Raw genomic sequence first — 23,893 nt, forward strand, 5'->3', positions numbered from 1 at the left:
TGAAATCTTGAGTGTCTTACAAGGGAAACAGTGTGTGTTTTCTACTTGTACATGCATGTCCAGTAGTCTTGGAATGGTTGTACAATATGTATAAGACGCATTTACCGCCGTTACATAGTATGACTTATTTAATAAAACATATTTTGAAATCGACCAAAAAGATCATTTCAACGAACATGCGATGATGTATGCTATACTATTGATTTAATTGTCGCAAAAAATGTATTGATGTGTGTATTGACATGGAAACAATTACGGCATACGGTATGAACATTATAATATTATCTGATATATATATTTATGTTAAGTACGCGTAGGTATAATGGTAACAATTGTGTCTTATGAATGAACACTTTCAACCGTATTGGGCGCCACTATATCGCAATGTGTCCTCATATGAAATGCGCACCTCGTTTCTTCCAAATAAAATAAACATATCAATGACTGAGTTTCACACATGAGTGATGCAAACATGTTGCGAAAGTGAAAAAAAAACCCGCTGCGGTCGCTTGCTTTTGTGTACACAGAGGGCTCTTTAATATAGCACTTTGGTGTAAACCCAACTTTATATTTATATAGATCAACGAAACTCATTTTGGATTGTTAGATTATTATCATTAATATAACTATCATCATTATTAAAATCATCGTCATATCAATACCAATACAAGTACCCAGTTATTTTGATATTAATATACATGTATCAGGAAATATCATGTATGTTCGCTGAATTATTTCTTTAAAACTTGAAATGAATACCTACATAATGATGATGTAAAAAATCTGTAGAATATGCTGATATTGTTGAGAGCATTATGATACTATAATGACTATTAAGATGATTATAACGATTAAAACTGATGATGAAGATACTACAGTTGGTGTTGATATTATTATATTTGACATTCTTGTCGGGTTGGTGTATTCTTTGTTTTACTGATGATGATATTCTGCGGCTGATAATAAGGATGATGAGGTTAAAAATAAAAATAAATATAAAGCAGAGACAGCTTATGTGCCTCTGTTATCCACCTTTATGTTTAATTCATCAACATCAAACTTAATTCACGGTGTTAAATACCCAAGTTTGGTTGACAGCAAAATACACAAACGCAATTCGGAGTAGTATTTGGTTTACACAAACGTAGTGAGCAACAGTACTCTCGGCTATGTAAAGAACACTATTTCAAAGTTAGTACAGATTTAATCGAATGGAATAACATGTTTAGATAACATCAAATGTGTCCCCTTTTTGTTCTTAATTATATTTGTGGATGTGCGCTTAATTCCTGCTGTAAACGCTTAATTTACATGGTTAAATGATATAGTAATATATTAATGTGCTTATTATGCCCCCCTCCCCTGCGAATAAGAGGTGGAATATTGTTTTGCCGGATGTCTGTCGGTAGAGAATTTCGTTACCGATCAATAACATGTGAACGGATTGGCCAATTGGCTTGATAATTTCCATGTACATTTGCCTTTGTCACTATATGACTCCTATTTCAATTAGGGTCACTAGGTCAAAGGTCAAGGTCACTCTAACACTTAGATTTTTTTTAAATCCGAGCAATCACTTGTGAACGGATTGACAAATTAACTTGATACTTCCCATGTGCATTTGTCTTTGCCAGTAGATGACACCAATTGAAATTGGGGATACTAGGTCAAAGGTCAAGCTCGTTGTCAAACTTAGAGTGAACATTGCTTCCAATCAAACACTTGTGAACGGATGGGCCGATTGACTTGATACTTCCCATGTGCCTTGGAGTTGGACAGTAGATGGCCTCTACTGACATTGGGGTCACTATATCAACGGTCACACTGTAACACTGTACCACAAAGTGCGAAATCGTTTCCGATCAATAACTCGTCAACTGAAACACCGATTGGCTTGATACTTCTCATGTCTTGAAAGTAGAAGTGATACTTCTCATGTCTTGAAAGTAGAAGACCCCGATTGAAATTGGGGAAACTAGGTCAAAGGTCAAGGTCACTGGCACAATAAGCGTGAAAATCGTGTTCGATCAATAACTCGTTAAGGAATTGACTGATTGGCGTTATGCTTCAAATGTGCGTTGACCTTGGACAGTAGATGACCCCTGTCGAAATTGGGGTCACTAGTTCAATGCCCTGTTTGGTGGAAAGGCTTATATATCTCCGACCGCGTAGCTCTTGTTTATTTTGAGGTTGCATATTTTTTTGTATTGTTACTTTAGGATTGCATGATGAAAACTTGGTTAACTCGGATTGACCTACCAAAACATTAAATAATCCACTTTTCTTCATTATTAATACAGTTGTGAGAATATGTTGTTGTTGTGTTTTTTTTGGGTTTTTTTTTGGGGGGGGGGCTTCTTATTCTAATTATAAGTACAACATATCAAAATATAAAATGTTGATGCTTTGAAATAATATTTGTATCTTATTTTATAAAAACACGATTAACTTATATTGAAGTTGAGTTTCCATCTCTAAGTACTTTGGATTATTTCCGTATTTAAATCCTTAACCTAATTTGTTACACATGAATACAATGCAGTGTACCGTTTCATAAAATGAACGTTTCTTTCCTACCACACTTATTCTATATTATTTGTGTGTAAGTATCAATTAAACAGTAATGCGCATCGCGTTGCTAACACTTTCAACAATTTTGTTTCGATGACGTGACGTGATGTTGTCGATAAGCAGAGATAGTGTTACAAGTCATGATTGTTGTAATGTAGCTTGAGTGTAATGTTGATAGTTCTGGCAATTTGAGGAAATATGTCGATGCTCGAAAATCAACCCATGACCAATTTGTATATAACTCAACATGTACGTGGTCGAGATGTATTACGTATATATGACACCTCAGAGCGTATATGTATTAAGATGCATTAAGAGTATGTGTAAAGAATATCAGATTCAACTGATGCGTTGCAATGACCTTACAGCCTCTCCAAGAAGACTAATCGAGCTTATTACTCATGTGTTTGTGTAACTGAGCTGTAATTGTTGAGCAAGTAGGCATTTAGCATAAATACGATACGTTCTACTCAAAGAAAAATATGTCTTATGTGGGTGTTTGTCATGTTTTATATTATTTTCATTTGGATATTGTAGAATACCCCGTTAATGTAATATTTGTATTTAAAGTACTGTTATGGAGTTGAATGTTCTGATGAAACTATTCTTTCTGTGGTTTATAATGCGTGTTATTTATACACAGTGCGTTGAAATGAGATACATGTATATTGAATTGTTACATGATGTACGTCAAATACATTTTGATATTTAAATGTTTAAGCAATGCATTGCATCACTTGTTATTATGAATAAAACATTTCAATTCCATGTATTTAGGTGTATGATTGCATTATAACTGTGATTGTACAAGTCATTGTTCTAATTCGTCCACCAGTCATTATATTAGTGATTAGACAAATCTTTAATAATTGATTCACTAGTAATTTTAAACGCAAGTATTCCAGTAGTTATACCAGCCATAAAACAAATGATTGAACAAGTTATATTTGGAACTTTTTTCGGAGCCTTCATAGTAAAATCTGTATATTGTTGAGCGCATTGCTGAATAATATTAACAACCAAGATTACTTTCTAAAAGTATATTTTGTATTATACAGAAATGCATGACTGTTGTCATAATACTTAGAATGCTTATCAATGTTAAATAACAATATAAACCGTAATCTAGGCGATTCGACATAAGCATCGTCTCCATGATCTAATCATGATATTTCTGCGTCACAGTCCATCTTGGGAATAAATGTTAATTATTGGCCATTGATTACCTATGATTTTCATTACAGCAACGGGAGAGTTTGAATTATTGCAAGAGTGATTAACAATGACACATTCCGGATGTTTGACATCATCTTGAGAGATATAAATATTTTTCCCTAGCTTACTAGGGGTTAATTAGTTTTACGTTGTCATAATTGGAAATATCTTGTTTAATCGTATTAATATATAAGTTCAACCACAACAACACTCTTGACTATTTTAATATTAACTGTGTAAGCTATGTTCGATCGTATTTGCTTAATTAATTTCATTTAACTTTCAGTAGCACAGAAATCATCTTAAAATATATTAAAATATGTTACATTACTAATACTCATTATCATATCATATCCCTAGTTAATATTAAAAAGGTTAACGAGTAAAAAAGGTTTAACTTTAAAATATAACCACTATTAGGGGAAACCAGCAACATTTGTTCTACCTTAATGTGATTTTAAAGATGCACATACAATGATTCAAATACTGATTGTACTTTGTCAAAGTTGAAGCAGCTTAGATATGTTATCATAAAGTTAATATGCTCTATGATACGTATAGGGGTTTACTCAGTTATGTTACCTAGTTGTTCATTTCCTTTCTTTTAAGAAAATAGAAACTAAGAATGTGATAACATAAACCCATTGCTGCAGATTTATAAGTTATATTCTCAGCATTGATTTACAACATGATGACGGAATTATTAACGACGACAGTTTGCAAATATGTTATAATATATACCATGGGCTTTTACCTGAAGACTTTGAAGACCTTTTGCAAATAAACGTGTCCAATTAGCTCACAACTTTGTGTTTGTAAAAACGTAAACAATGTGATTGACAGTAAGGAAACAATCATGTTTATCCAATCTTCATTCTGATTCACACTGCCATTTCAAAATCAGTTCAAAATGAGTCGTACCGAATGAGAAGGACCATTAATTCCAATTATGTTGCGAAATAGTCCAAAATAAGACCCAAGTTGGCTCATAGTATAACTATATATATAGAGCTTATATTATGTTGTTTGTTTTAAACACTATTTATTTAGTTCAAAAGAAAGTACATATAAGGCAGGAAGAAATTGCAGTATTGCTTAATATAAAAGGTTGTAGGATACAATTTGACAGAATTGAGAAAAAAGCTCGAGGCTTATGCTATGTCTCTCTTCTGTAAGTTAGCTGCTGTTATGGTATAAACAACCAAACGTGTGTTGTTTGCTTTATAAAGAATGATAGTGTTACTTATAGGATCTTTATCAGCCCTGATAGTGCTTTGTATTGTGTAATTAGCGTTATGTTAAATAACATTTTCGTCAACCGACGTTACGTTGATGCATGACGTTGACGTAGTTCTTTTTGAATGCTTTCGGCTTTTATGAGTACATACGGAAACTCGAAGTTCTTCTCGATAAAAAAAAATTCCATGTCAACAAAACATCAATTTGCGTGTTGTCTGTATAAAATGCTCAAAACAGACACATTATGAAAAAAACGTAATCAAACCGAAAGCCGAAGTTTTGAATTAACGTTTTCATCCATCTTACGAATGTTCTAGAGATAGTCGATGTAGAAAGATTGGTCGATTAGACACGCTATCTATCTTCCTATGATTCCGGAGTTAGTTGATGTATACATTAGCATATTTTCTAATTCGGAATACTCGGCGTTTACAAAAAACTGAACACATTTTCGTGAACCGTTGACGTGTTTGAAACTTTGATCAATATCATTATTCTGCGAGCACACTATATCAAGTAAGATGTCTTAATTTACGCATTATGGATATATTAATTATCGGTTTGCGGTTACTTATTCCAGAAAAAAATTGCTCAGTTTACCATTTTAGAATTAAAAAGCAAAAATCCGTTACCAGCTGCAACTCACAGCGACCCGGAATGTCAATAGCGGGAAGTTGAATTATAGCAACTAGACGTTGACGTCACTTACTTTATTTATATTAATATTAATACTACCGTCGAAGGCTTTGGTCGTAACATGTTTGGTATTTCAGAACTCGAAATAATAAAAAGGAACGTATTTGTACGGTATATTTTATTTTATTATTGTGTTATTAAAATAGGTAAATGACTTTCCATTGTTGCCTTGCATATGATTATTGATTTTCTGCGTAAAGACACTAGCTTAAAGGGATCTTTTCACGCTTTGGTAAATTGACAAAATTGAAAAAAGTTGTTTCAGATTCGCACATTTTCGTTTTAGTTATGATAATTGTGAGGAAACAGTAATACTGAACATTTACCATGGTCTAATATAGCCATTATATGCATCTTTTGACGATTTTAAAACCTAAAAATTATAAAGCGTTGCAACGCGAAACGATTGAATAATTTGGAGAGTTCTGTTTTTGTCGTTAAATTTTGTGAAACTACGAAGATTGCTTATATAAGGTATAAAATACGTCAAGTACGTGTACTCGGCGGAATAGCTCAGTAGGCTAGAGCGTTTTTACTTCAGGACTCTGGCAGGACTCCAGGGGTCACAGGTTCGAAACCTGTTCCGGGCAATGTTCTTTTCCTTTTTTTAATTTTATTCTTGATTTTTTACTGGAGCTTTTAGGATCCAATGTTTACATTTATCGATATAAAGCATTTAATGAATAAGTTAAAAAATGCCAAAATCTGTGAAAAGGCCCCTTTAATATATGAATGGAGTGCAAAATTAATATAACTCACTTTCATCATGTTTTACGCATTTATTATTAATACAAAAACATTTTTGACTTGCTGTATGATTGTCGAACATTCATGGCAGTCGTTGTATTTGCTGTTTCTAAAATGTAACCGTAAATTTGATGAGTAAAAACGTGCTGATATAATATTCATTTTGTATAAGATATTAAGTTTAGTGTATGTCCAACTGTTTTAAAATATTGGTAAATAAACAAATATAGCATATATTTGGTTCTTATTTATTTAAAAGCAGAAAGAAGTACGGAGTTAAGGCAGCATGAATACTCTTCGACTTGAGATGCAAATCTATTGCAGATTCATCATAGTAAACATATGTGTATTAGAAATCGGTTGGCTCGAAGGCCGGATTGTTTGAATTTTTGTTGTCGGTCCTGCTGAGGTCGAGTCATCTTGTTTCGACTGTATCAAATCCTCAATTATTTAAAAAAAATAATTAAACGTGTGTGACGTATTTATGGTTGATGACTCTATTAGGATTAAATATCTATCATGAGGCCAAAAAATGCAGAGATAAAGTTACGATTTCCGCACAGATATCTAATTGTTTCGAGCATAGTTCTATAAAATTTAGGTGGCCATTACAAACCACGTAAAAATGTCGGATTCAAATATAATTCTGAATATATACATTTTATGATTTTATAAATAAAGTGGACATATTTTGGAAAATTGCAATGATTTTTATTTAATTTCAAAAGTTACAAACCGTAAATGCTTAAAGACCTGGAAGGATTTTACATGTTAATTAAATTGGGGAGATACATACTACAAGGAATATGATAGATTCAGTTCACTAATCATATTTGCTCGACTAATGCAGTTATCGATGAAAAACGTATTGCTCTATTTCTTCCACTTGCAAATTTTTAAAGAACTGGTCTGTAAAAAAGAACGAAGGGAAAAATCATGTGACGGATATTTTTATGACGGGTCGTTTAATGTAATCGATGACGTGATGATGTCATAACACGTGGATGTTATTTTCCATAGTCAGGTGAGCACCATAATACCACCATGGACGTTTTGTCTTTGTTCGTTTGAACGATTGGGATGTTTCGGTTTGTCTTTCGTCTATTTGTCTATTTCCAAAGAGACGGAATAAACGGAAAAAAAATTCGAGTGCAAACAATATTAGAGCGAGGTCTTGATACAGTGTTAGAGAAATAATTCCATATCTAATTTACAAGACATATGCAACTAAACATGTTATGACGTCATTATACAGTGCCAACAAAGTGCTTTTGGCTTCATAATGAACATTTACACTTGAAGAAAAACTCGTTAATTTTATTTAAAAAAAATAAAAGCAATAAATTAGTATGACAGATACACATCTAAGAGTTTTTGTATAATCCTACAAATTGCATACGACATTGTCATTATGATGACAGAACTACCAAGATCCCTGTAATTTCGTTCGTCAATGCATTTTAATACTATAACGCTGTAAAGGGCTACACAATATCACAGTTTCATATTCAAAAGTCATTAGCTGATTATGTAGGGGTTTTCACTGTATCCTTGTCACTTGAAAAAATAAATCAATTTAATGTAGTGCGATAATCTCATAAGTGGGTATACACATGTTAATGTCAACTTACTTCAAACACACACGGACACTAGCAGGTAAATTAAACAGGAAAACATATGATTAAACGATCACATGTACCACAATTAAAATTTAAGCAGATATCCACACATTTGCTCGTATTAGTAACAAACTGTGTGGGATTAAATCTGCTCAAGAAAAGTAGATATGTATCAAGAATATACACGTCTACTTATCTATCACGGGTTTATAATGTTATACTTGTTTCGAGGTTTAATACGATTATATGAAATTATAAAGTATGCACGTTTATACTATTTGTTGATTCATGAACGGTTTTACTGTTTGAATGAAGTGTGTATGTGATTTTGTTTTTCGAAAATATGTTTAACTCTTTCATACCCGTTATAATGTCCTGTCCCGTTCCAACTATCGACTCCACGTGATTTTCTTCAAACAAAAATATTATGAGATATTCGTTTTATATATAAATTTAACATATACAAAGCGGATAACAATGTTCGTTAACTGGGCGATTGAAGTGTAAATCTTGCATACGAAGGGTCAAAAGCAGAAAATGTTTTGAATTATAATTGCTTCGACCTCTGGAAGCAATTTACAAAATGGTTGTTGTCACATTATTGTAAGACTTTAAAGTCAAATCAATAAAAACAAAGCTATGCTTATTTAAAAAAACATATACCCACTCTGACCATCTACCAACTATTACTATAAACCTTTCATATATGACTTTGACTTTCATCTTGCCCATCCCAAGGAACTGTTAACCAATAAACGCCCACAAACTGGCCTTTTGTTACGTTTGTTCAACAGTGATTCATTCTGTAAGACCATAGTGCTGAATGCAACATACACGAAATCGAAATACAATTTAAATATCAGGCGGAGGTGGATACCGTCTGTTAATTTCATGATTGGGGCGAACGTAAACTGATGCGCATCGCGAACACCGGGGTTGATTTTTTATTTCTTGTCGAGACATAATGGCGACGTTGCGTGGAATGAGGGTTATGATGTTGAAGAATGACGATTCACAGAAATATTAACAACCGCATATGTTTAAGGTTAAATTGCGTTTCGCATTCGTCATGCGGTATTATTTGTCGCTAAAAACAAAGAGTATGCGTTTGTCAGATCTATTTGTAGATCACTGCACACTGTAAAGGACTAGTTTACAGCTGGAAAATGATATTTTTCAACAAAACATGTAACAGAGATTCAAAAAAAGAATGTATGTAGCAAAACAACACTTCGCACTAAGACAAAATGGTATAAGTACCCATGTGTTTATTGATCATCTCATCACTAATCTGAAAAGACAAAATAATAAATCAATTGCAAAATTATATATCAGCAATACGGCAAAAAAAAACGAATATTAAAATCAAAGCGATTAAAACAACGCACTACAGTACACAGTATTGGTAATAGTGTAGCGTGTTAGTGTTTTCAACAAGAAGAGTTCGAGTCCCAGGGCATGCACTGTTTGTTTTGTATGGCCACGATAATAATTTTAAACTATTCTCAATAATTGTTTGTTTCTTTTTTTGCTTGTTTATGTGTTTGATTAATCTGGTAAAGGTACACAAATTTGTGAACAAATTCATTTAAATTGTAATTTAATGCTAGGCGTTCTTTGCTTGCATTATAAAGTGCGATGCATGACAATTGTGTACCTACATATATACACGGGAATAATAATACCAAAATATAATGTAAAAGCCGTCATATTTGACGATCCGTTTGGATTATTTTGATCCACTGAACAAAAGCAGCATCTGAATAAATGTTTGTCTGTAACTAGAGAAATGTTTGTCTGTAACTAGAGAAACATCGAACAACGTCGTCGTGATGCACGCATGGCAATTCTATTAACATGCATGTCAAAACGCAATTACTTATCGTATCCTCAGCCAGTATCCGGCTGCGGCGTCAACACATATTAACTAGCGCGGTATTTACAAAAGCTAATTATGTTGCATGCAGATCGCCAATCGCACAGTTCTAGCCTACGCTATTGTCCAGATAATAAATCGCACAGTTCTAGCCTACGCTATTGTCCAGATAATAAATCGCACAGTTCTAGCCTACGCTATTGTCCAGATAATAAATCGCACAGTTATAGCCTACGCTATTGTCCAGATAATAAATCGCACAGTTCTAGCCTACGCTATTGTCCAGATAATAAATCGCACAGTTCTAGCCTACGCTATTGTCCAGATAATAAATCGCACAGTTCTAGCCTACGCTATTGTCCAGATAATAATTATTATCATATATCGCATCTTTCGCATGCATGTGATGACGAATGGATAAATTACAATGGCTGAACAACGCTAAATGGCATTTCAAGAAAATAGTAACGATTGCATTGCATTTAAATGTCGACCAAATAATATTAATTTGGGCTGCGGCTTTTGTTTTGTAAACAATCGGTAACTCAATTCGTTGTTAACGATTTAATACATGTAGCATCAATCCATAGAGAACGCTTCTGTACCTTTTCCTGGTCGCCAGCATAATAATACATAAACTTGAAAAATTGAAAACCTTGGCGATTTTTTTTTTCGTATTATTACACTTGAGGTAATCGTTTCTGATTCTTAAATCCGTCAGTTAAGGCGAAAGGAATACTTGAAATTACACATTATCTTAAACGAAGTACGTACTTAATTATTTGATTTTCTAAATTAAATGGTCACAGTCCAAACAATGTAGATAGAAATACATCAATGCAACATGTACATTAAGATAACGAGTGGTATAATATGATACAATGATTACTTTGTATTGCATAATGAATATTATAGCAACCTATATTTAGCCAAATGCAAACGCATAAGATAATTTATTACCGTACATTTATTAAACATTTGTCTGAATTTTGTCCTTAAATCTTTCCTCTAACGGGTTACATTATTTTGTAGAAAGCGGGTCGCTTACGTTATTGCCCATTTCAGAACTCATTCATATCGAATGCGACTAGACTCGTGAATGAACGATCGAAAATAGCAAATAGTTTGCGTCATAACCAACAACGAAGCTGCCGAGTATAAAGCCCCTGTTTATTGGCTTGGTTTCCTATAACAAGCATTAGAAGCTGAGGAGAACGATAGCTGCTACAAACTCGGACTTGCACTTTGAAAGTTATTATAAACTCTTAGCGTTCCCTATGGACTTCGAGTTATATTAGCGTAACAAGAAAACGATATCGTCTTTCAAAATCAAAGGGATCTACGTAAGGGCAGCGGATAGCAAGCTTCGATACTGGAACATACTTGCACGTTGATATTATTTGGACCTTACAAAATGAAAACGGTATGTTTGAGAAGCATAAAAAAAATTAAATCGTCTTAAATAAGCAATTTTTGTTTTATTTCATCAATCAACAGATAACTATATGACTTATTTTACAATGTTATGAACATGTTTATCATAACTGACTTTTTACATTAAAATTTACAATGGTGTTTAAATATACGTAGTTATCAATATTTTTTCTTTCTTAATCATATCGCCAATGTACAGTTCATGCTAATTTTTTAGAAAGAATGGATAACAATTTAAGCTCCGGATTTTATTATTTTACTAGATACATAATTTATCAATTTACTCAATGCTTGTGAAATCACATTTTATTTACTAAACATGAATTAATTTAAAAATGAAAAAAAACACTTCACCGTCCTTTCAGAAAAACAAATTGATATATAAAACAAATGACTAATTGTCATAAGATGTAAATGAATGTGTAATAATATAAAATAGCGACACTGTGAAGATATGTAAGCAGATAGATTTAAATCACCAAATGGCGCGATTTATGTAAAGGAGCATATACACGTCTTTCTCGAGCGCATTTTTTCATCCTAGCACAATTTACAACCACATTGCTATTTAACTAGTTATGAAAATTTTAATGAAAGCGACTAGATTACTTTTTCATATAAGTGTAATCTGAACATATGTTTTTGCAAAAGCACTAAATATTAGTTATAGCAAGAGATTTAAAAAAAATGGTGTATATAAATGGTTTTCTTTTGCTTTTTGAACTCATGGGGTAAGATGAGATGAAATATATTATGGTTATTATAAAGGGGTACGGACAGTTTACATTTCTGTTTATCTGTTAAAATGATTAAAATTGAAATACTATAATATTAATCTTAACGTCGCATTTTAAACTGGCACTGAAACAGCAGTCTGTAAATCCGCGAAAGAATGCGACCTTTTATGTTTGACGTTAAGCCACACGCAGTAATTGCTATTTTGAAGAAAAACTAAAAAGATATATTAGTAGTTTTATGTAATTTGATTCCACAAATGCATTTTATGTAGCCAACTTTTTGGTTAGTGTTCATTCAATATGTACAAATCTTACATTACGCACTGAATGAATATTAACTAAGATTTTCTGTGCGCGCATTTTCTTGTGCATTCATTGTAGTATGTGCATCAATGTGTCATTTTCGGTGTAGAAGTCTCAATTGGTTTTTACCTAGATTTCTTGTGTCTAATTAAACGCAGCAGGAAAAACGCCCGCCAATTATCCGTTATGTTACATTTTTTTTATAAATCCATTCGGGTAATGCATTTTTTTCGGGCGTTTTTCTTCGTATGTAATTATTCTTAAAACTTCAAAAGCAGTGGCGTAAAACTTATTTACATTTGAACCGTTGGTATTTTCGTGCGTAATATTTAATCCATTCACGTAATTGAATTATTGAAGCATTCGTATGCTTTGTATAACTGCCTGTGCCAAAATCGTATTGATGACGGCCTATTTAAGTTATTCAAGTTTTTCTGTACGCTGTATTATATCTTACAATCAAATATAAATGTAAATTCCCTTCATATCTCTATAAACCAAATAGCATTCATTTAGAAGATTTCATGGCAAGTATATACAATAACGTGAATAACATTGGACCGGAGTGAACTTGATGACTGTTTGGGGATATCATTGACCTTATTGCGCTACTTCATTATAATTTATATCTTACGCCTTTACCGTTGTGTGACTAGTATCCGACGCAGAGGGTTTGTTTACAAACATTGCATGTACTTTACTTCTTAATTTTTGCTTCCACGGTTAGTTTACATTAACGATATTTCGTAAAGTGGATTGTGGAGCCAGTGAGTTGTCGAGAGTCTAAGATCGTTCCGAACGAGAAAAAAGTTCATGGCAGTTATAAAAAAAAAACCTTGAATTTAGACTAGCGCTTTATTGGTTGCATCAGTATTTAACAAGGCGCATGTTAGGAATGCAGCCTAAGTTAGAATCGAAAATATTAATGTATTTTGGTAAATTAAAATCCATTACTCATATTTGTAATATATTTAATGTACGTATATTGTATAATAATTATAAAAAATATATTGCGGATAACAAAATCGCATTTGCTCGTTACACTCCTACGCAATTAGACCAGAAGCAATCAGCGATGTATTTGTGCTGTATTTGTGCTGACGCTTTCTATAAAGCAACAGTAGATTACAAATAAACGACGCTGTTTAACTTTAAAATATTGCTCCTGTATTCTACTAAATAACTTAATGTAATGTTGTTAATGGGCGAGATTTAATTACTGTCGTCCTTTTATGATCGACCCATGTGTTTTACTAATGGATTTAATAGCAATTACATTAGATCACAGAACAGCTGTTAGTAAATCTGTTATAAAAGTCATGCGTTACTGGGAAATGGAACTGGTGAAGGAGATTCTACCAGGTGTTCTTTCTAAATATATGTCAAAAAACCAATTCTCACGGAGTTCGACCGTCAGACACTCAATTATTAGGGATATATGATTCAAAGTGTTGATATAGTTTAAGCGTATGCTGCCTCAGATATAGGCCATTGAACTGATCCGGCATCTGCTTTCATAATTCAAAGAAGGCTGGGAACCAAGCATTTAATTTCGTGGCAATGATTTTCGTTAAGCCCGGTATAAAATAGGATATAGAAATTGACAGATGTCGGTCTCAAAAGTGACACTTTAGACATATAATATCAACTTCACTAGGTGCTCTATGAAAACTGAAAAGAAAAGTTCAAGTACATTTGGATTTTATCATTTAATTACAATATAAAAAGGAACATTTTATATTTTGATATTCATGTTTAATATAAAGTTGTGAATTTTTATTTAAAATGTTGTTTTTTTTGTCACTTAAATTTTAACTACCAACATTCGCAAATGATGTAAATTTATTGTTATTCAATAATATAACGTATATGTAGAACAAGCGTCATTTAAGTTGACATTTTTCGCAAGCGACGAATAGCCGAGTAAACGTGTACTAGGTGCCTCAAACCGGTCTCGTCTCTGGAGATTGACGACCATTGTATCTGCAACTCTATGATCTATACGATACAACGTATACTGTTTTCTATAAATTATAATACATATATCCTATTTGAATATATTGTTTACGTATGTATTTGTGTTTTGGTTTATGCAGAAAGCTGCAAATATCTTTCAAACCCGATATTGACAAATATTTCAGCAATCACAAGCGCTGTACCTTCACCTGTTGTGCTTGGGGTTCGCTCTTCTGTTGATGCTGTCGCATTCAGAGGCTCGAGTCGTCAAGAGATACGCGCCGTCTATTGAGGATTGCCAACACGGCTGCAATAAAGACGTTTACAGGTGCGATTTGCGATGCAAATATGTCAAAGACCTGAAGGGGAATAGCTTGAAACGTTGCCATACCGTATGTGCGGACATTTTCCTCGACTGCTTCCTCGGGTGTTATGTGTCAAACTTTAATGCAAATCAGTTCGACTCGTTTGGAGGATTCAAATGAATATGAGCTGCGAAGCGTGATACTCGGCATAAAATAAACGGAACAAGTTTGGGATTGAAGACAAGAAAAAATCTAATTTATCTCATCCGATTATGTTTTCTCTTGAATATTAGAAGGAACGGAACACAAAAAGTAATGTCTGTAAAATGTAACATGCCTTAGCTCATAATGACTCTGTTAATAACTAGCGACTTTCGGTTTTCAAACAGCAGATATTTAAACAGATTTATAATTAGGCAATTGGCTATAAATACACACATCCTTGGCATCTGGCATTGATTTTTTAGCCTGCCACATGTTCTTGTTGACCTGGGTGGGAACGGATTTTAAGTACACGCAAATGGCGCCGGTACACTCACTAACTTTATTATCAAGGATGGATGTTATCTGATCTTCCTTCTAGAAGGCTACTCTAATTCTAAGGCTAGCGCACAGTCTCTCTCCCTCTTTAGATGTGTTCCCTTTCCTTTATACTTATTCGTGCAATATAGTCCATTTCATTTCGATTCCAGCCAAAACTGCAAATGATGTTTTAAAGCTGGTGATATTCATTTACGCCCAACACGAGTTTTAACAAGAACTTCGATAGGCCCTACATGTAACGCACACACAAATAAACTATGATAAAACTAACAGGTACAAATGGTTTTATAACATGATGTGGTTTCGGTTATAAACAGTGCGCTAAAGGCTTTTAAGATCATGTTCATCTGTCCTGAACGTGGTAAATTGGCTATTATATTTCTATTAATAACTAACGTAAGATAGCGGCACACATAGGCTTGTCACGATATGTTGCTGTTATTTTTGTTAAGATGTATATACATGTCAGATAATGTTTGTATTTATTACATGATGCTGCTAATATGTGATGTTTGGTTGTACATACAATTGTGCATGAAAAGTTGTGACTATTTTTCGCAGGTTCGAAAATGGATTTTCTGTTATTGAAAAATATTATTCTGTATTTGTGTTTTTGTTTTAAATTATTGAGTTGCTTATTAAATGAACGATAAGAAAGGGAAGTGACATTGCATTGCGTACATTAATTTTTTGTATGAATTGAATTGTAATAGACGATAAACTTCTACCCTGATCCACTACATGATCGTTGACGAAATATTACCTTTTCCAGGGGTGAAAATTAGAGCTTTTGTATTTGTATTTCGAAAGGCTAAATATCATTTGCCATGTTCAAATTATTAAATCATTATTTATTTATAAACACACAATTATGCTGAAAGCAGAGCAGTGCATAGGGTAGAGTTTGAAGTATATATTTGTGTTAAAAAATACAGTTAACTATTATAATTATTTGATTGTATTTTATTTTATATTATTTTCATTGCTACTATTATATGTGTTAAGTTGTATTCATGTACAATTTAAAATCTTACCAATTTTTATTGAATTAAATGTTTATGTTTTGAAATAAAATTTGCGGGTTTTTATCTTTAGATATAAGTAAATGAAATGGCGATCCTGCGAAAAAATACGTATGAGTTGCCTTTGTGTTTGCACATTTCAATTTTACAATTTTAACTATCATTCCACAATCAATTAAATCATTGTTAAAAAATAATGACTTGGTATTGTGTTGTTTTATTTTTCGCCCCAAACGACTTAGACTAGATTAAGGAAGAATTAAGCATTACTATTTAAATGGTAAACGTCAAGGTGCAAATTAATGTAAACACAAATTTCGATTTTACATGTAACATTATTCAATCATATTATGGTATATGAGGGATGACGATCACTTTTTGTTTGCATAACGTAACATTACTGACCAAATACACGATAACATACAAACCATGACGGTAAATACGTGTTCATTTACGTCCATGTTATATGCGTTACTCAAAGCTCAAAGACAGGAGAAGTGTATATATATTGAGGGTCAAATTATCCTTCAATAGTTGCTCAATGGTCACAAAGGAAACAAATGCCAACGTAAATGTTTTCATTACTTAAAGCTAATGTATTGTTTGGCACGTGGTGATGTTTAATGTATAACGAGGCAAGCCGGCAACCCATACAGGTATCTTCGGAGCTTTTCACTACGGAGATGTGACACAAAGTTCTGCACGTAATTATTTTAATTATGCGTACATTATATGTATAGATACAGTTTGTTAAGGAAAAAAGCTCAAGTGAAATGTGATGAGAGAACTGGGAAACCTGACGTACTGCATATGCGTATCGTTCGAGATTCGAATGTGCAGTCTGCACAGGCTTACCAGTGACGACTCAGTCAGCCTAAACTGGATTTTCGCTAAAAATACTTACTTCAAAATACCATGAAAGTGGAAATTGACGTCCCTTACTACGAAATCTTGACATGGAGCGAGACTCATATACGTTTTCCATAGCTGAGATGCAACTTTTGTGTAGGGCTTGTTGCAAACGACAAAAACACCATAAAATCACAATGGAAACAAATCTTTTCCTGACTAAACTGCGTAAAACTTGAAAACTCGTTATCGTACTGAAATGATGTCGCCGAGTAATTGCTTTACGTCTATTATCAGTTTAAACTATTCAATTAGATAACCGACGTCTTCAACATACCATTTGATGTAGTAAGCTTTGAAGATAATATGGTGTAAATTAACGGTTTATTAATCAACGGGTTGTCGTGATAAAACTTCGCGAATGAAGAAATATAAAGGGCTAGCAATCTTTGGAATTCTACATGTAAGTTGTATTCTAATTAGGGTGCACTGTTAAAGTGCTAAGCTATGCTATTTAAATCATCTTTAACCTAAATTATATTACGAATTTGCACACCAGGCATTGAATATAAACGGTTGGTTTTAAAGACCGCGTAGCACATAACGAGTACACGCAAATAATTGCAATTTAGTCTTTTACCCGGATGGCAGAACCAAAAAACAATTTGGTTATACCCTAGAACACTACTTTATTCTATGCAGGAACATTTCAGCCTCTCTATTAAGTGATGTCACTGTTTTGAAACAATTAGGTACGGAGTTTAACACCTTTAAATTGCAAATATTATTCTTATATGAACGGTAGTACTGAACGCAGTGTTAAACGAAATTAATTGGACACATAGTTTTCTAACATCTTACAAGGAAAGTGTATAAATAAAAACGTGTTAATAGTAGGAACGTTCACAGAGTGTGAAATGCAAGTTAATCGTAACAAATATTTCTGGCATAATCTCCCCAATGATATATTTGATTTACTCGCCAAACGACTCACTATCAGCATTTGATTTCGTGCACAGTTGTGAATAGCACTTAGATATCGGGAAATACATGTACATTTATGTTATCTACGTATTACAACGCAAATGAAAAATATCATAAACATTTTAAACATAGAAATTTGTTTAAGGATACTCTTTTAGTCGTAAATAAGTGAAGTCCCGAATGGCATCTTCGAAAAAAGTAAACGTATATATAAATTGTATATGAGAGCCTGTTAAATAATCCCGACCAATCATTTCTTAATATATAAGCATTCCTTTTTTAAAGCTGTTGGAAAGGGAGAAATGAATATGATAAATTGCAATGTTTTAATGATCGATGACCAAAATATTTAAAGAAAACCAACTAAAGTTTAAAAACATAACAAACGTACTGAAAATACCGTACTATCAGGTTGACATTTCAGTGCAAATGAAGCGTTGCTATTTTGGTTTAAAAACCTTTTATACCAGCGCGTTTAACCTTTATCACTTGGGATGAAAGTGTTGTCAGCCTACCTGATCCGGGTATCTTGTCTGTAATGTACCAACGGCCTTTTATTGTTTTAGCGACGAAGCAACTTCTGAAGGATTGTTGATGATAACATTAAGCTGCCTTCGCCCTTTGTGTACTTCGTTCCATATTCACAACGGATACCCGTGGGACATCTATCGTCTTTCGTTCCCACATACAGAACAGAATATATTTGAACAGTGTTTTGGATAAAACTTTTTTTTTATTTTATCGTGAGTTAATTTTGTACAGTAGTGTTGATGCATTTGAGTCGGAAGTGTTGAATGTGTCGTTGTCGAATCAATTTGGAAAATTCAACGTTTACATTGCTTATATTCGAATAATATAAACGTATTCACAGTACGTTATACTGACGGATTTGTACATCAACTAAGTACTGTTGTTTTTTGTATAATACTAATACGTATAAATAATAATAATAAAATAATAAGAATAAGAATAAGACTAAAAGTACTACTACTACTAAGAATAGTAATAATACAAACAAGTATAATATATTTAAAAAGTGATGCTACTTGAGGAAAATTGACGAACACACAGTTGGTTTAACCGTCGCTTGCTCTCTTCCAATGGATTAAAACGCAATGTAATCTCATTAACTATATGTCAGTATTTTATAGGCATTTCAGATCAAGGAATAATGAATTTATAAATTTGTCAATTTGTTAGGTATATACTCTTATCAAGGTCGTATATATCAATCGCAGTTTTCGACTTGCGTATAGGAAACATCCACAAGTCACTGACTGTGTCAGAAAATAGACAGTTATTGGCAATGAACATTAATATTCTCCTTTTTATTAGAATTCTTTTTATAATATTTTTTTCATTCGACTACTGTAGTTAACAACTATCAAACTACAGTGTGCTAAGATTATTATTTTTTAAATCAGTACAAATATCCTCTTTTTGCAAACTTTTAATGTTATTACTATTATAAATGTTATTGCTTTATTCTAATAACTTCGGACTGTCCATTATGACCTTATTTAATTGGATAATGTAATAAAGGGATGGTTTATAAGGACAATTTTAAGAATGGAAATAGGATTTTGAACGTTAAGCTAATGAACGAGAGTTTTTTGCGCGCATCGTTTACGGATAATGCGGCTATTGTACGTAGTATACGAGTTTCTGTTGTTATAAATAAAGTCATGTTCATTTAAATGTAATCATGTTAAAGTATTATGATTTGCTTACGTAATATACGAGTAACATGTTAAAATGTTTTGCCTTAGAAAGATAACTGAAATCAATACGTGTTATGTATGTCCGTAGATCGATATTTCACTCATATACGTCAAGATGCTTGAACACGTGTGGCTTACCATATTGCTTGTGGTGTCATTTGAAGGTAAGGATAATGATTCGTTTATGCTCCCCCAAAAAGTTTATTTTGTATAAAACAACATTTACTATGACGCTGAAGATGAGCCGCGTCGCGCAAAAATGGTCCTAAGGGAATATCCAAGCATTTAACTCCAGCAATGCCTAAGCATCAACATACTTTGATTATGCCGCGAGCACGACACCGGGCGTATTTTTTTATAGCGGAGTGGAGCAGCGAAACCCAATTTCTTATAAGACCCATTATTGCATGACGCGGTTTATAATACTTTCCATTTGATATGAAAGTTTATAATGTTTGCCATCATATATTAATATTTATAAAAATACGAAGCCTTTTACTTCATAGATTTAAAAAATAGTACTGACTACAGAGTACATTATCACTTTCCAGTGACCGAATAATCAGCTAAAAACTTTGAATACTGACAAAGTCGCTATTATCATGCACGGATGTTCGAAGAGAGCTGTGCTAATACTTATTTTTTTAGAAAGAATAGGCAAAACGCTAATGCATTTCTCATTTCAGCCATTACTGTTCTGTGTACGCTCGTGTTTTTGAACCCTTTGAACTAAAATAACATTTTAAATTAAAAATAAATAACGGTCCTTACACTTAAAAACTTTCAAAGAAGAAGCATATTCATGTCAGGTTCATTGTTTTAGATTATCATTTACATATATGTATTAATAAATAACACTTGAAAACAATACATTTCAAATTGTCAAAGATATATGTTTATATATGTAATATGTTTATCTACATTATCTACACCTGCTTGCTGGAAGTATTTCGCTCTTAATTAACGAATTGCATATTTCCTTTTATTACAGCTACCAGTCACAGCTCGGAGACTTGCTTGATGGATTATGGCCACGCTACCTTGACAGCAAATGTTTCACTAAAACCATCAGATAACATGTTTCTGAACTGTACAAATTATGTGATAACGTTAGACTTTCGTTCCTGGGCATATAATTTTTCAACAGAACCAATATCGATATATTATCCAAACTATAACATCAACGTATGTGAAAATAGCAGTAGCCGCGTAATGGTAAGGGTAATAGTCAATTTATACTATACATGGTATAAAATTAAGATTAAATTGTAATACTGAAACTGCAGAAACATAATCAAGGTTGTCAATTGTTCTGTCAGCTAGTATTATACAATCGAAGAAACTCAAACATGGCGTATACCTGTATAATGCTCAATAGTCGTATGCGTACTAGGATACCAGCGCTGTAACTTCCCTACGTAAATGAAATGAAACCAAATGTCAACTACATCTCGTTATTGGTAAATACGATTTAGCCTCATAACGTGTCATTTTCTAATAATCTTCACTACTAGGAAATAGTCGTAATGTTTGTTGTAAAAAGCCGAATGATATAACTGTTTGTTTACAACTTAATTTAAGTTTTAATTTACTTCCTTAATATAAAACAGGAAAAATAATATTTGTGTCATAGATGGCACTTGTTTTTGTATGTGCAATCAGAATGAGACCACACAACGGAAGTGAATTGAAAAAAAAGTATTGCTTGTTCATTTGAAATCTATAAGAAGAACAATGACACTATTTACATATTAAAATTTAATAGTGACTAACGAACCGTTGCGTAAAATTTTTGTAAATGGTTATGGTAGTGATGTAAGTAACAAGTCAAAATGTTATTTTTTAAGTTAAAACCTTTAAAACAAACCTTTATTATTTTAGCACAGTATACAAAAAACTATGAGACTTAAAACGCCTCTTTAGATTATGTGTTACTGTAGGATTTTATAAGCCTTTACACATTACGAAATCAAAGGTATAACGTGTGTTTGCAACAGACACATGTTGATAGTTTTGTTTTAAACCAGAATATATTAATGAGTCGTAATCAATAATAAGCAATATCAGGGGAACGGGCACCATCCCCATGATAACGCAATGCCAGTTATCCAGTCTCGTATTAGATGTGTTCGTGTCAATTGTTTAAGCCTCATGGAATTTACATATCTCACGCTATATAACGTATACTACATACCGTTCTGTATTCTAATTGTGTTTAGATGGACTACGTTTGTCCAAAATCCAGTAAAACGATTGGAAACACGACGTGGTTCAATAGTACACTTTTGAAAGTCCAAACCCTACGAGTTTCATTCGAGAACATCAATGGGTCAAATATTGAACTGAATATCATGTGTAAGTTAATTAAATGTTTGGTATTATCAGCAATAAATAAAGTAGACGCATTCTGTTTTTTAATGACGGAAAAGCGTACAAATTTTCAACACATTTGTTTGTTTAACTGAGAAAGACTTCATTAGCACTGTCCGTTATTAGACGTTATTAGACGCAAAGCGTTGCAATAGGATTTTGTTGACAATAAAAAAATATTAAAAACCATACATTTTCTAATAGTCAACCTGATGCTTCACACGTACGACAAAAATTATTATTGTGCCATTGTCCTGCTTAACATGAATTATTTGACGTTGAAACATAATGTTACTAAAATGTCAGTCGTGCAATTTTGGATTTTTCTAGTTCCTAATCACCCTTGCCTGCATTGCCCAATGAGTGATTGCCACCAGATGAAGGCAGTGGGTGCGACCAAGACATTTGCAGAAGTTTTTGAGTGCAAATGTAATGTATCTTCTTTCTATAACACTAATTCAATAATTGTATTTCATGTGTGTTTGTTGTTTCCGTTTGTACTGTTTCTTGGTATTTCATTGCAGGCGCACGATTGACGTACCTAAACATTTGTTTTGGTAGAGTTTCAGTTGGATTTTTGTTACCTGTGCGCATTTATTAATCATTCAGCGTTTGTATATTGATAGCTACAGCAACGATACCAACTACTTCATCAACTGTGACAACTGTTGTGACAACTACAGCTCATTCTCCAACCAGTACACTTTTCACTGAACCTGTTGAAGAACACTGTGGCGTCGACACTACAATCTTTGGAAGGATGGCGGTTACATGGCCACCTACCATCACAAATGAGACATCAATGCGCCCATGTCCTAGGGCAGATGGTAAAAGCTCATCATCCAGCAGCTGTTTCGGCCCTTATTGTTCTTTCAAAAATCATTACGATTGTTTTTATCATTGCACCAATAATTTAAATTCTAGTATTTATTTTAAATAAGCTGTTGATGTCATTGTAGTATTATAATTAAGATGGTCGAAGAAAAACAACAGAAGAATAATTCATTTTATATTTCTTTGATGTTTCTATACGGTGCCTATTTGATCGATTTCAAATTCTTGAACATTAAGGGATGATCTACAATTTAAGGAAGATACTCTTAATCAAATCATTTCAAATAGTTAACTTGTATATATACGTATAAATTTGCGACTTTATATAAAATTGATACGAGATCTAATTATTGTGATACTATCAAAATGTTGTGGGGTATTTTCTGAGGGAAAATGTGTGATATGGTCTTTTGTTATAATGAATGCATATCGATTGATGACTTAAATGAAAGTTTTCTTAAGGATTATTACATTACAATACTTCTTTGAATAAGATAGGGATTAAGACTAAAGATCACATTTATTGCAAGCTTTTTCGAGTAACGGCGTTTGTTTTGATCATAATGCATGTATAAACGATTAACGGTTAACTAAAGCTGTTTCAAGGAATACAATCAAAATTACATTACATTGCTAAACAGGAATTGCAACAAGAAAATGTGAATACAGTTCGGCGTCTACACCACCGTACTGGGGACATCCTGATATGAGTAACTGTGTTAGCCAATCATTCACCGATATAAAGACTAAAACAAAAAGGCTTTTCGAAAATAAAGTATCATCTGCTGATATACTTGAAATTGCGAAAGGTTGGTATAAAACTACTACTACTACTTTCACTTCTACTACTGCTGCTTTTTCTGCTACACCAC

General features: G+C 32.9%; 1 protein-coding gene and 2 long non-coding RNA genes across 5 annotated transcripts in view; 2 read left to right on the forward strand and 1 right to left on the reverse strand.

The window, feature by feature from the left end:
- The first annotated feature begins 11,048 nt into the window (after positions 1-11,048).
- On the forward strand, positions 11,049-16,460 carry LOC127877717 (uncharacterized). The gene is made up of 2 exons (XR_008048591.1): positions 11,049-11,386; positions 14,579-16,460. It is a non-coding gene; the product is annotated as an uncharacterized LOC127877717 (long non-coding RNA).
- Positions 14,266-17,371, reverse strand: LOC127877716 (uncharacterized). Of its 2 annotated transcripts, none has more exons than XR_008048590.1 (3): positions 17,168-17,371; positions 14,603-14,700; positions 14,266-14,435 (listed from the first exon to the last, which is right to left on the reverse strand). It is a non-coding gene; the product is annotated as an uncharacterized LOC127877716 (long non-coding RNA). The 2 variants fall into 2 exon arrangements; XR_008048589.1 differs by having other exon boundaries at positions 14,597-14,700.
- A 2,225-nt stretch (positions 17,372-19,596) lies between these two features.
- The window catches only part of LOC127879518 (adhesion G-protein coupled receptor D1-like), an 18,688-nt gene continuing 14,391 nt past the window's right edge, over positions 19,597-23,893 (forward strand). Inside the window, exons 1-6 of one of the 2 annotated variants that reach the window (XM_052426407.1) lie at positions 19,597-19,981; positions 20,809-21,032; positions 22,037-22,172; positions 22,518-22,616; positions 22,814-23,014; positions 23,663-23,830. In XM_052426407.1, coding sequence (XP_052282367.1) covers positions 19,933-19,981; positions 20,809-21,032; positions 22,037-22,172; positions 22,518-22,616; positions 22,814-23,014; positions 23,663-23,830 — 877 coding nt within the window. In that variant the 5' untranslated portion in view covers positions 19,597-19,932. The remainder of the gene's footprint in view (positions 19,982-20,808; positions 21,033-22,036; positions 22,173-22,517; positions 22,617-22,813; positions 23,015-23,662; positions 23,831-23,893) is intronic. The other variant, XM_052426408.1, reaches the window with a different exon arrangement.

The sequence above is a fragment of the Dreissena polymorpha genome, chromosome 4 (genome assembly GCF_020536995.1).
Source record: "Dreissena polymorpha isolate Duluth1 chromosome 4, UMN_Dpol_1.0, whole genome shotgun sequence".
Lineage (NCBI taxonomy): Eukaryota > Metazoa > Mollusca > Bivalvia > Myida > Dreissenidae > Dreissena > Dreissena polymorpha.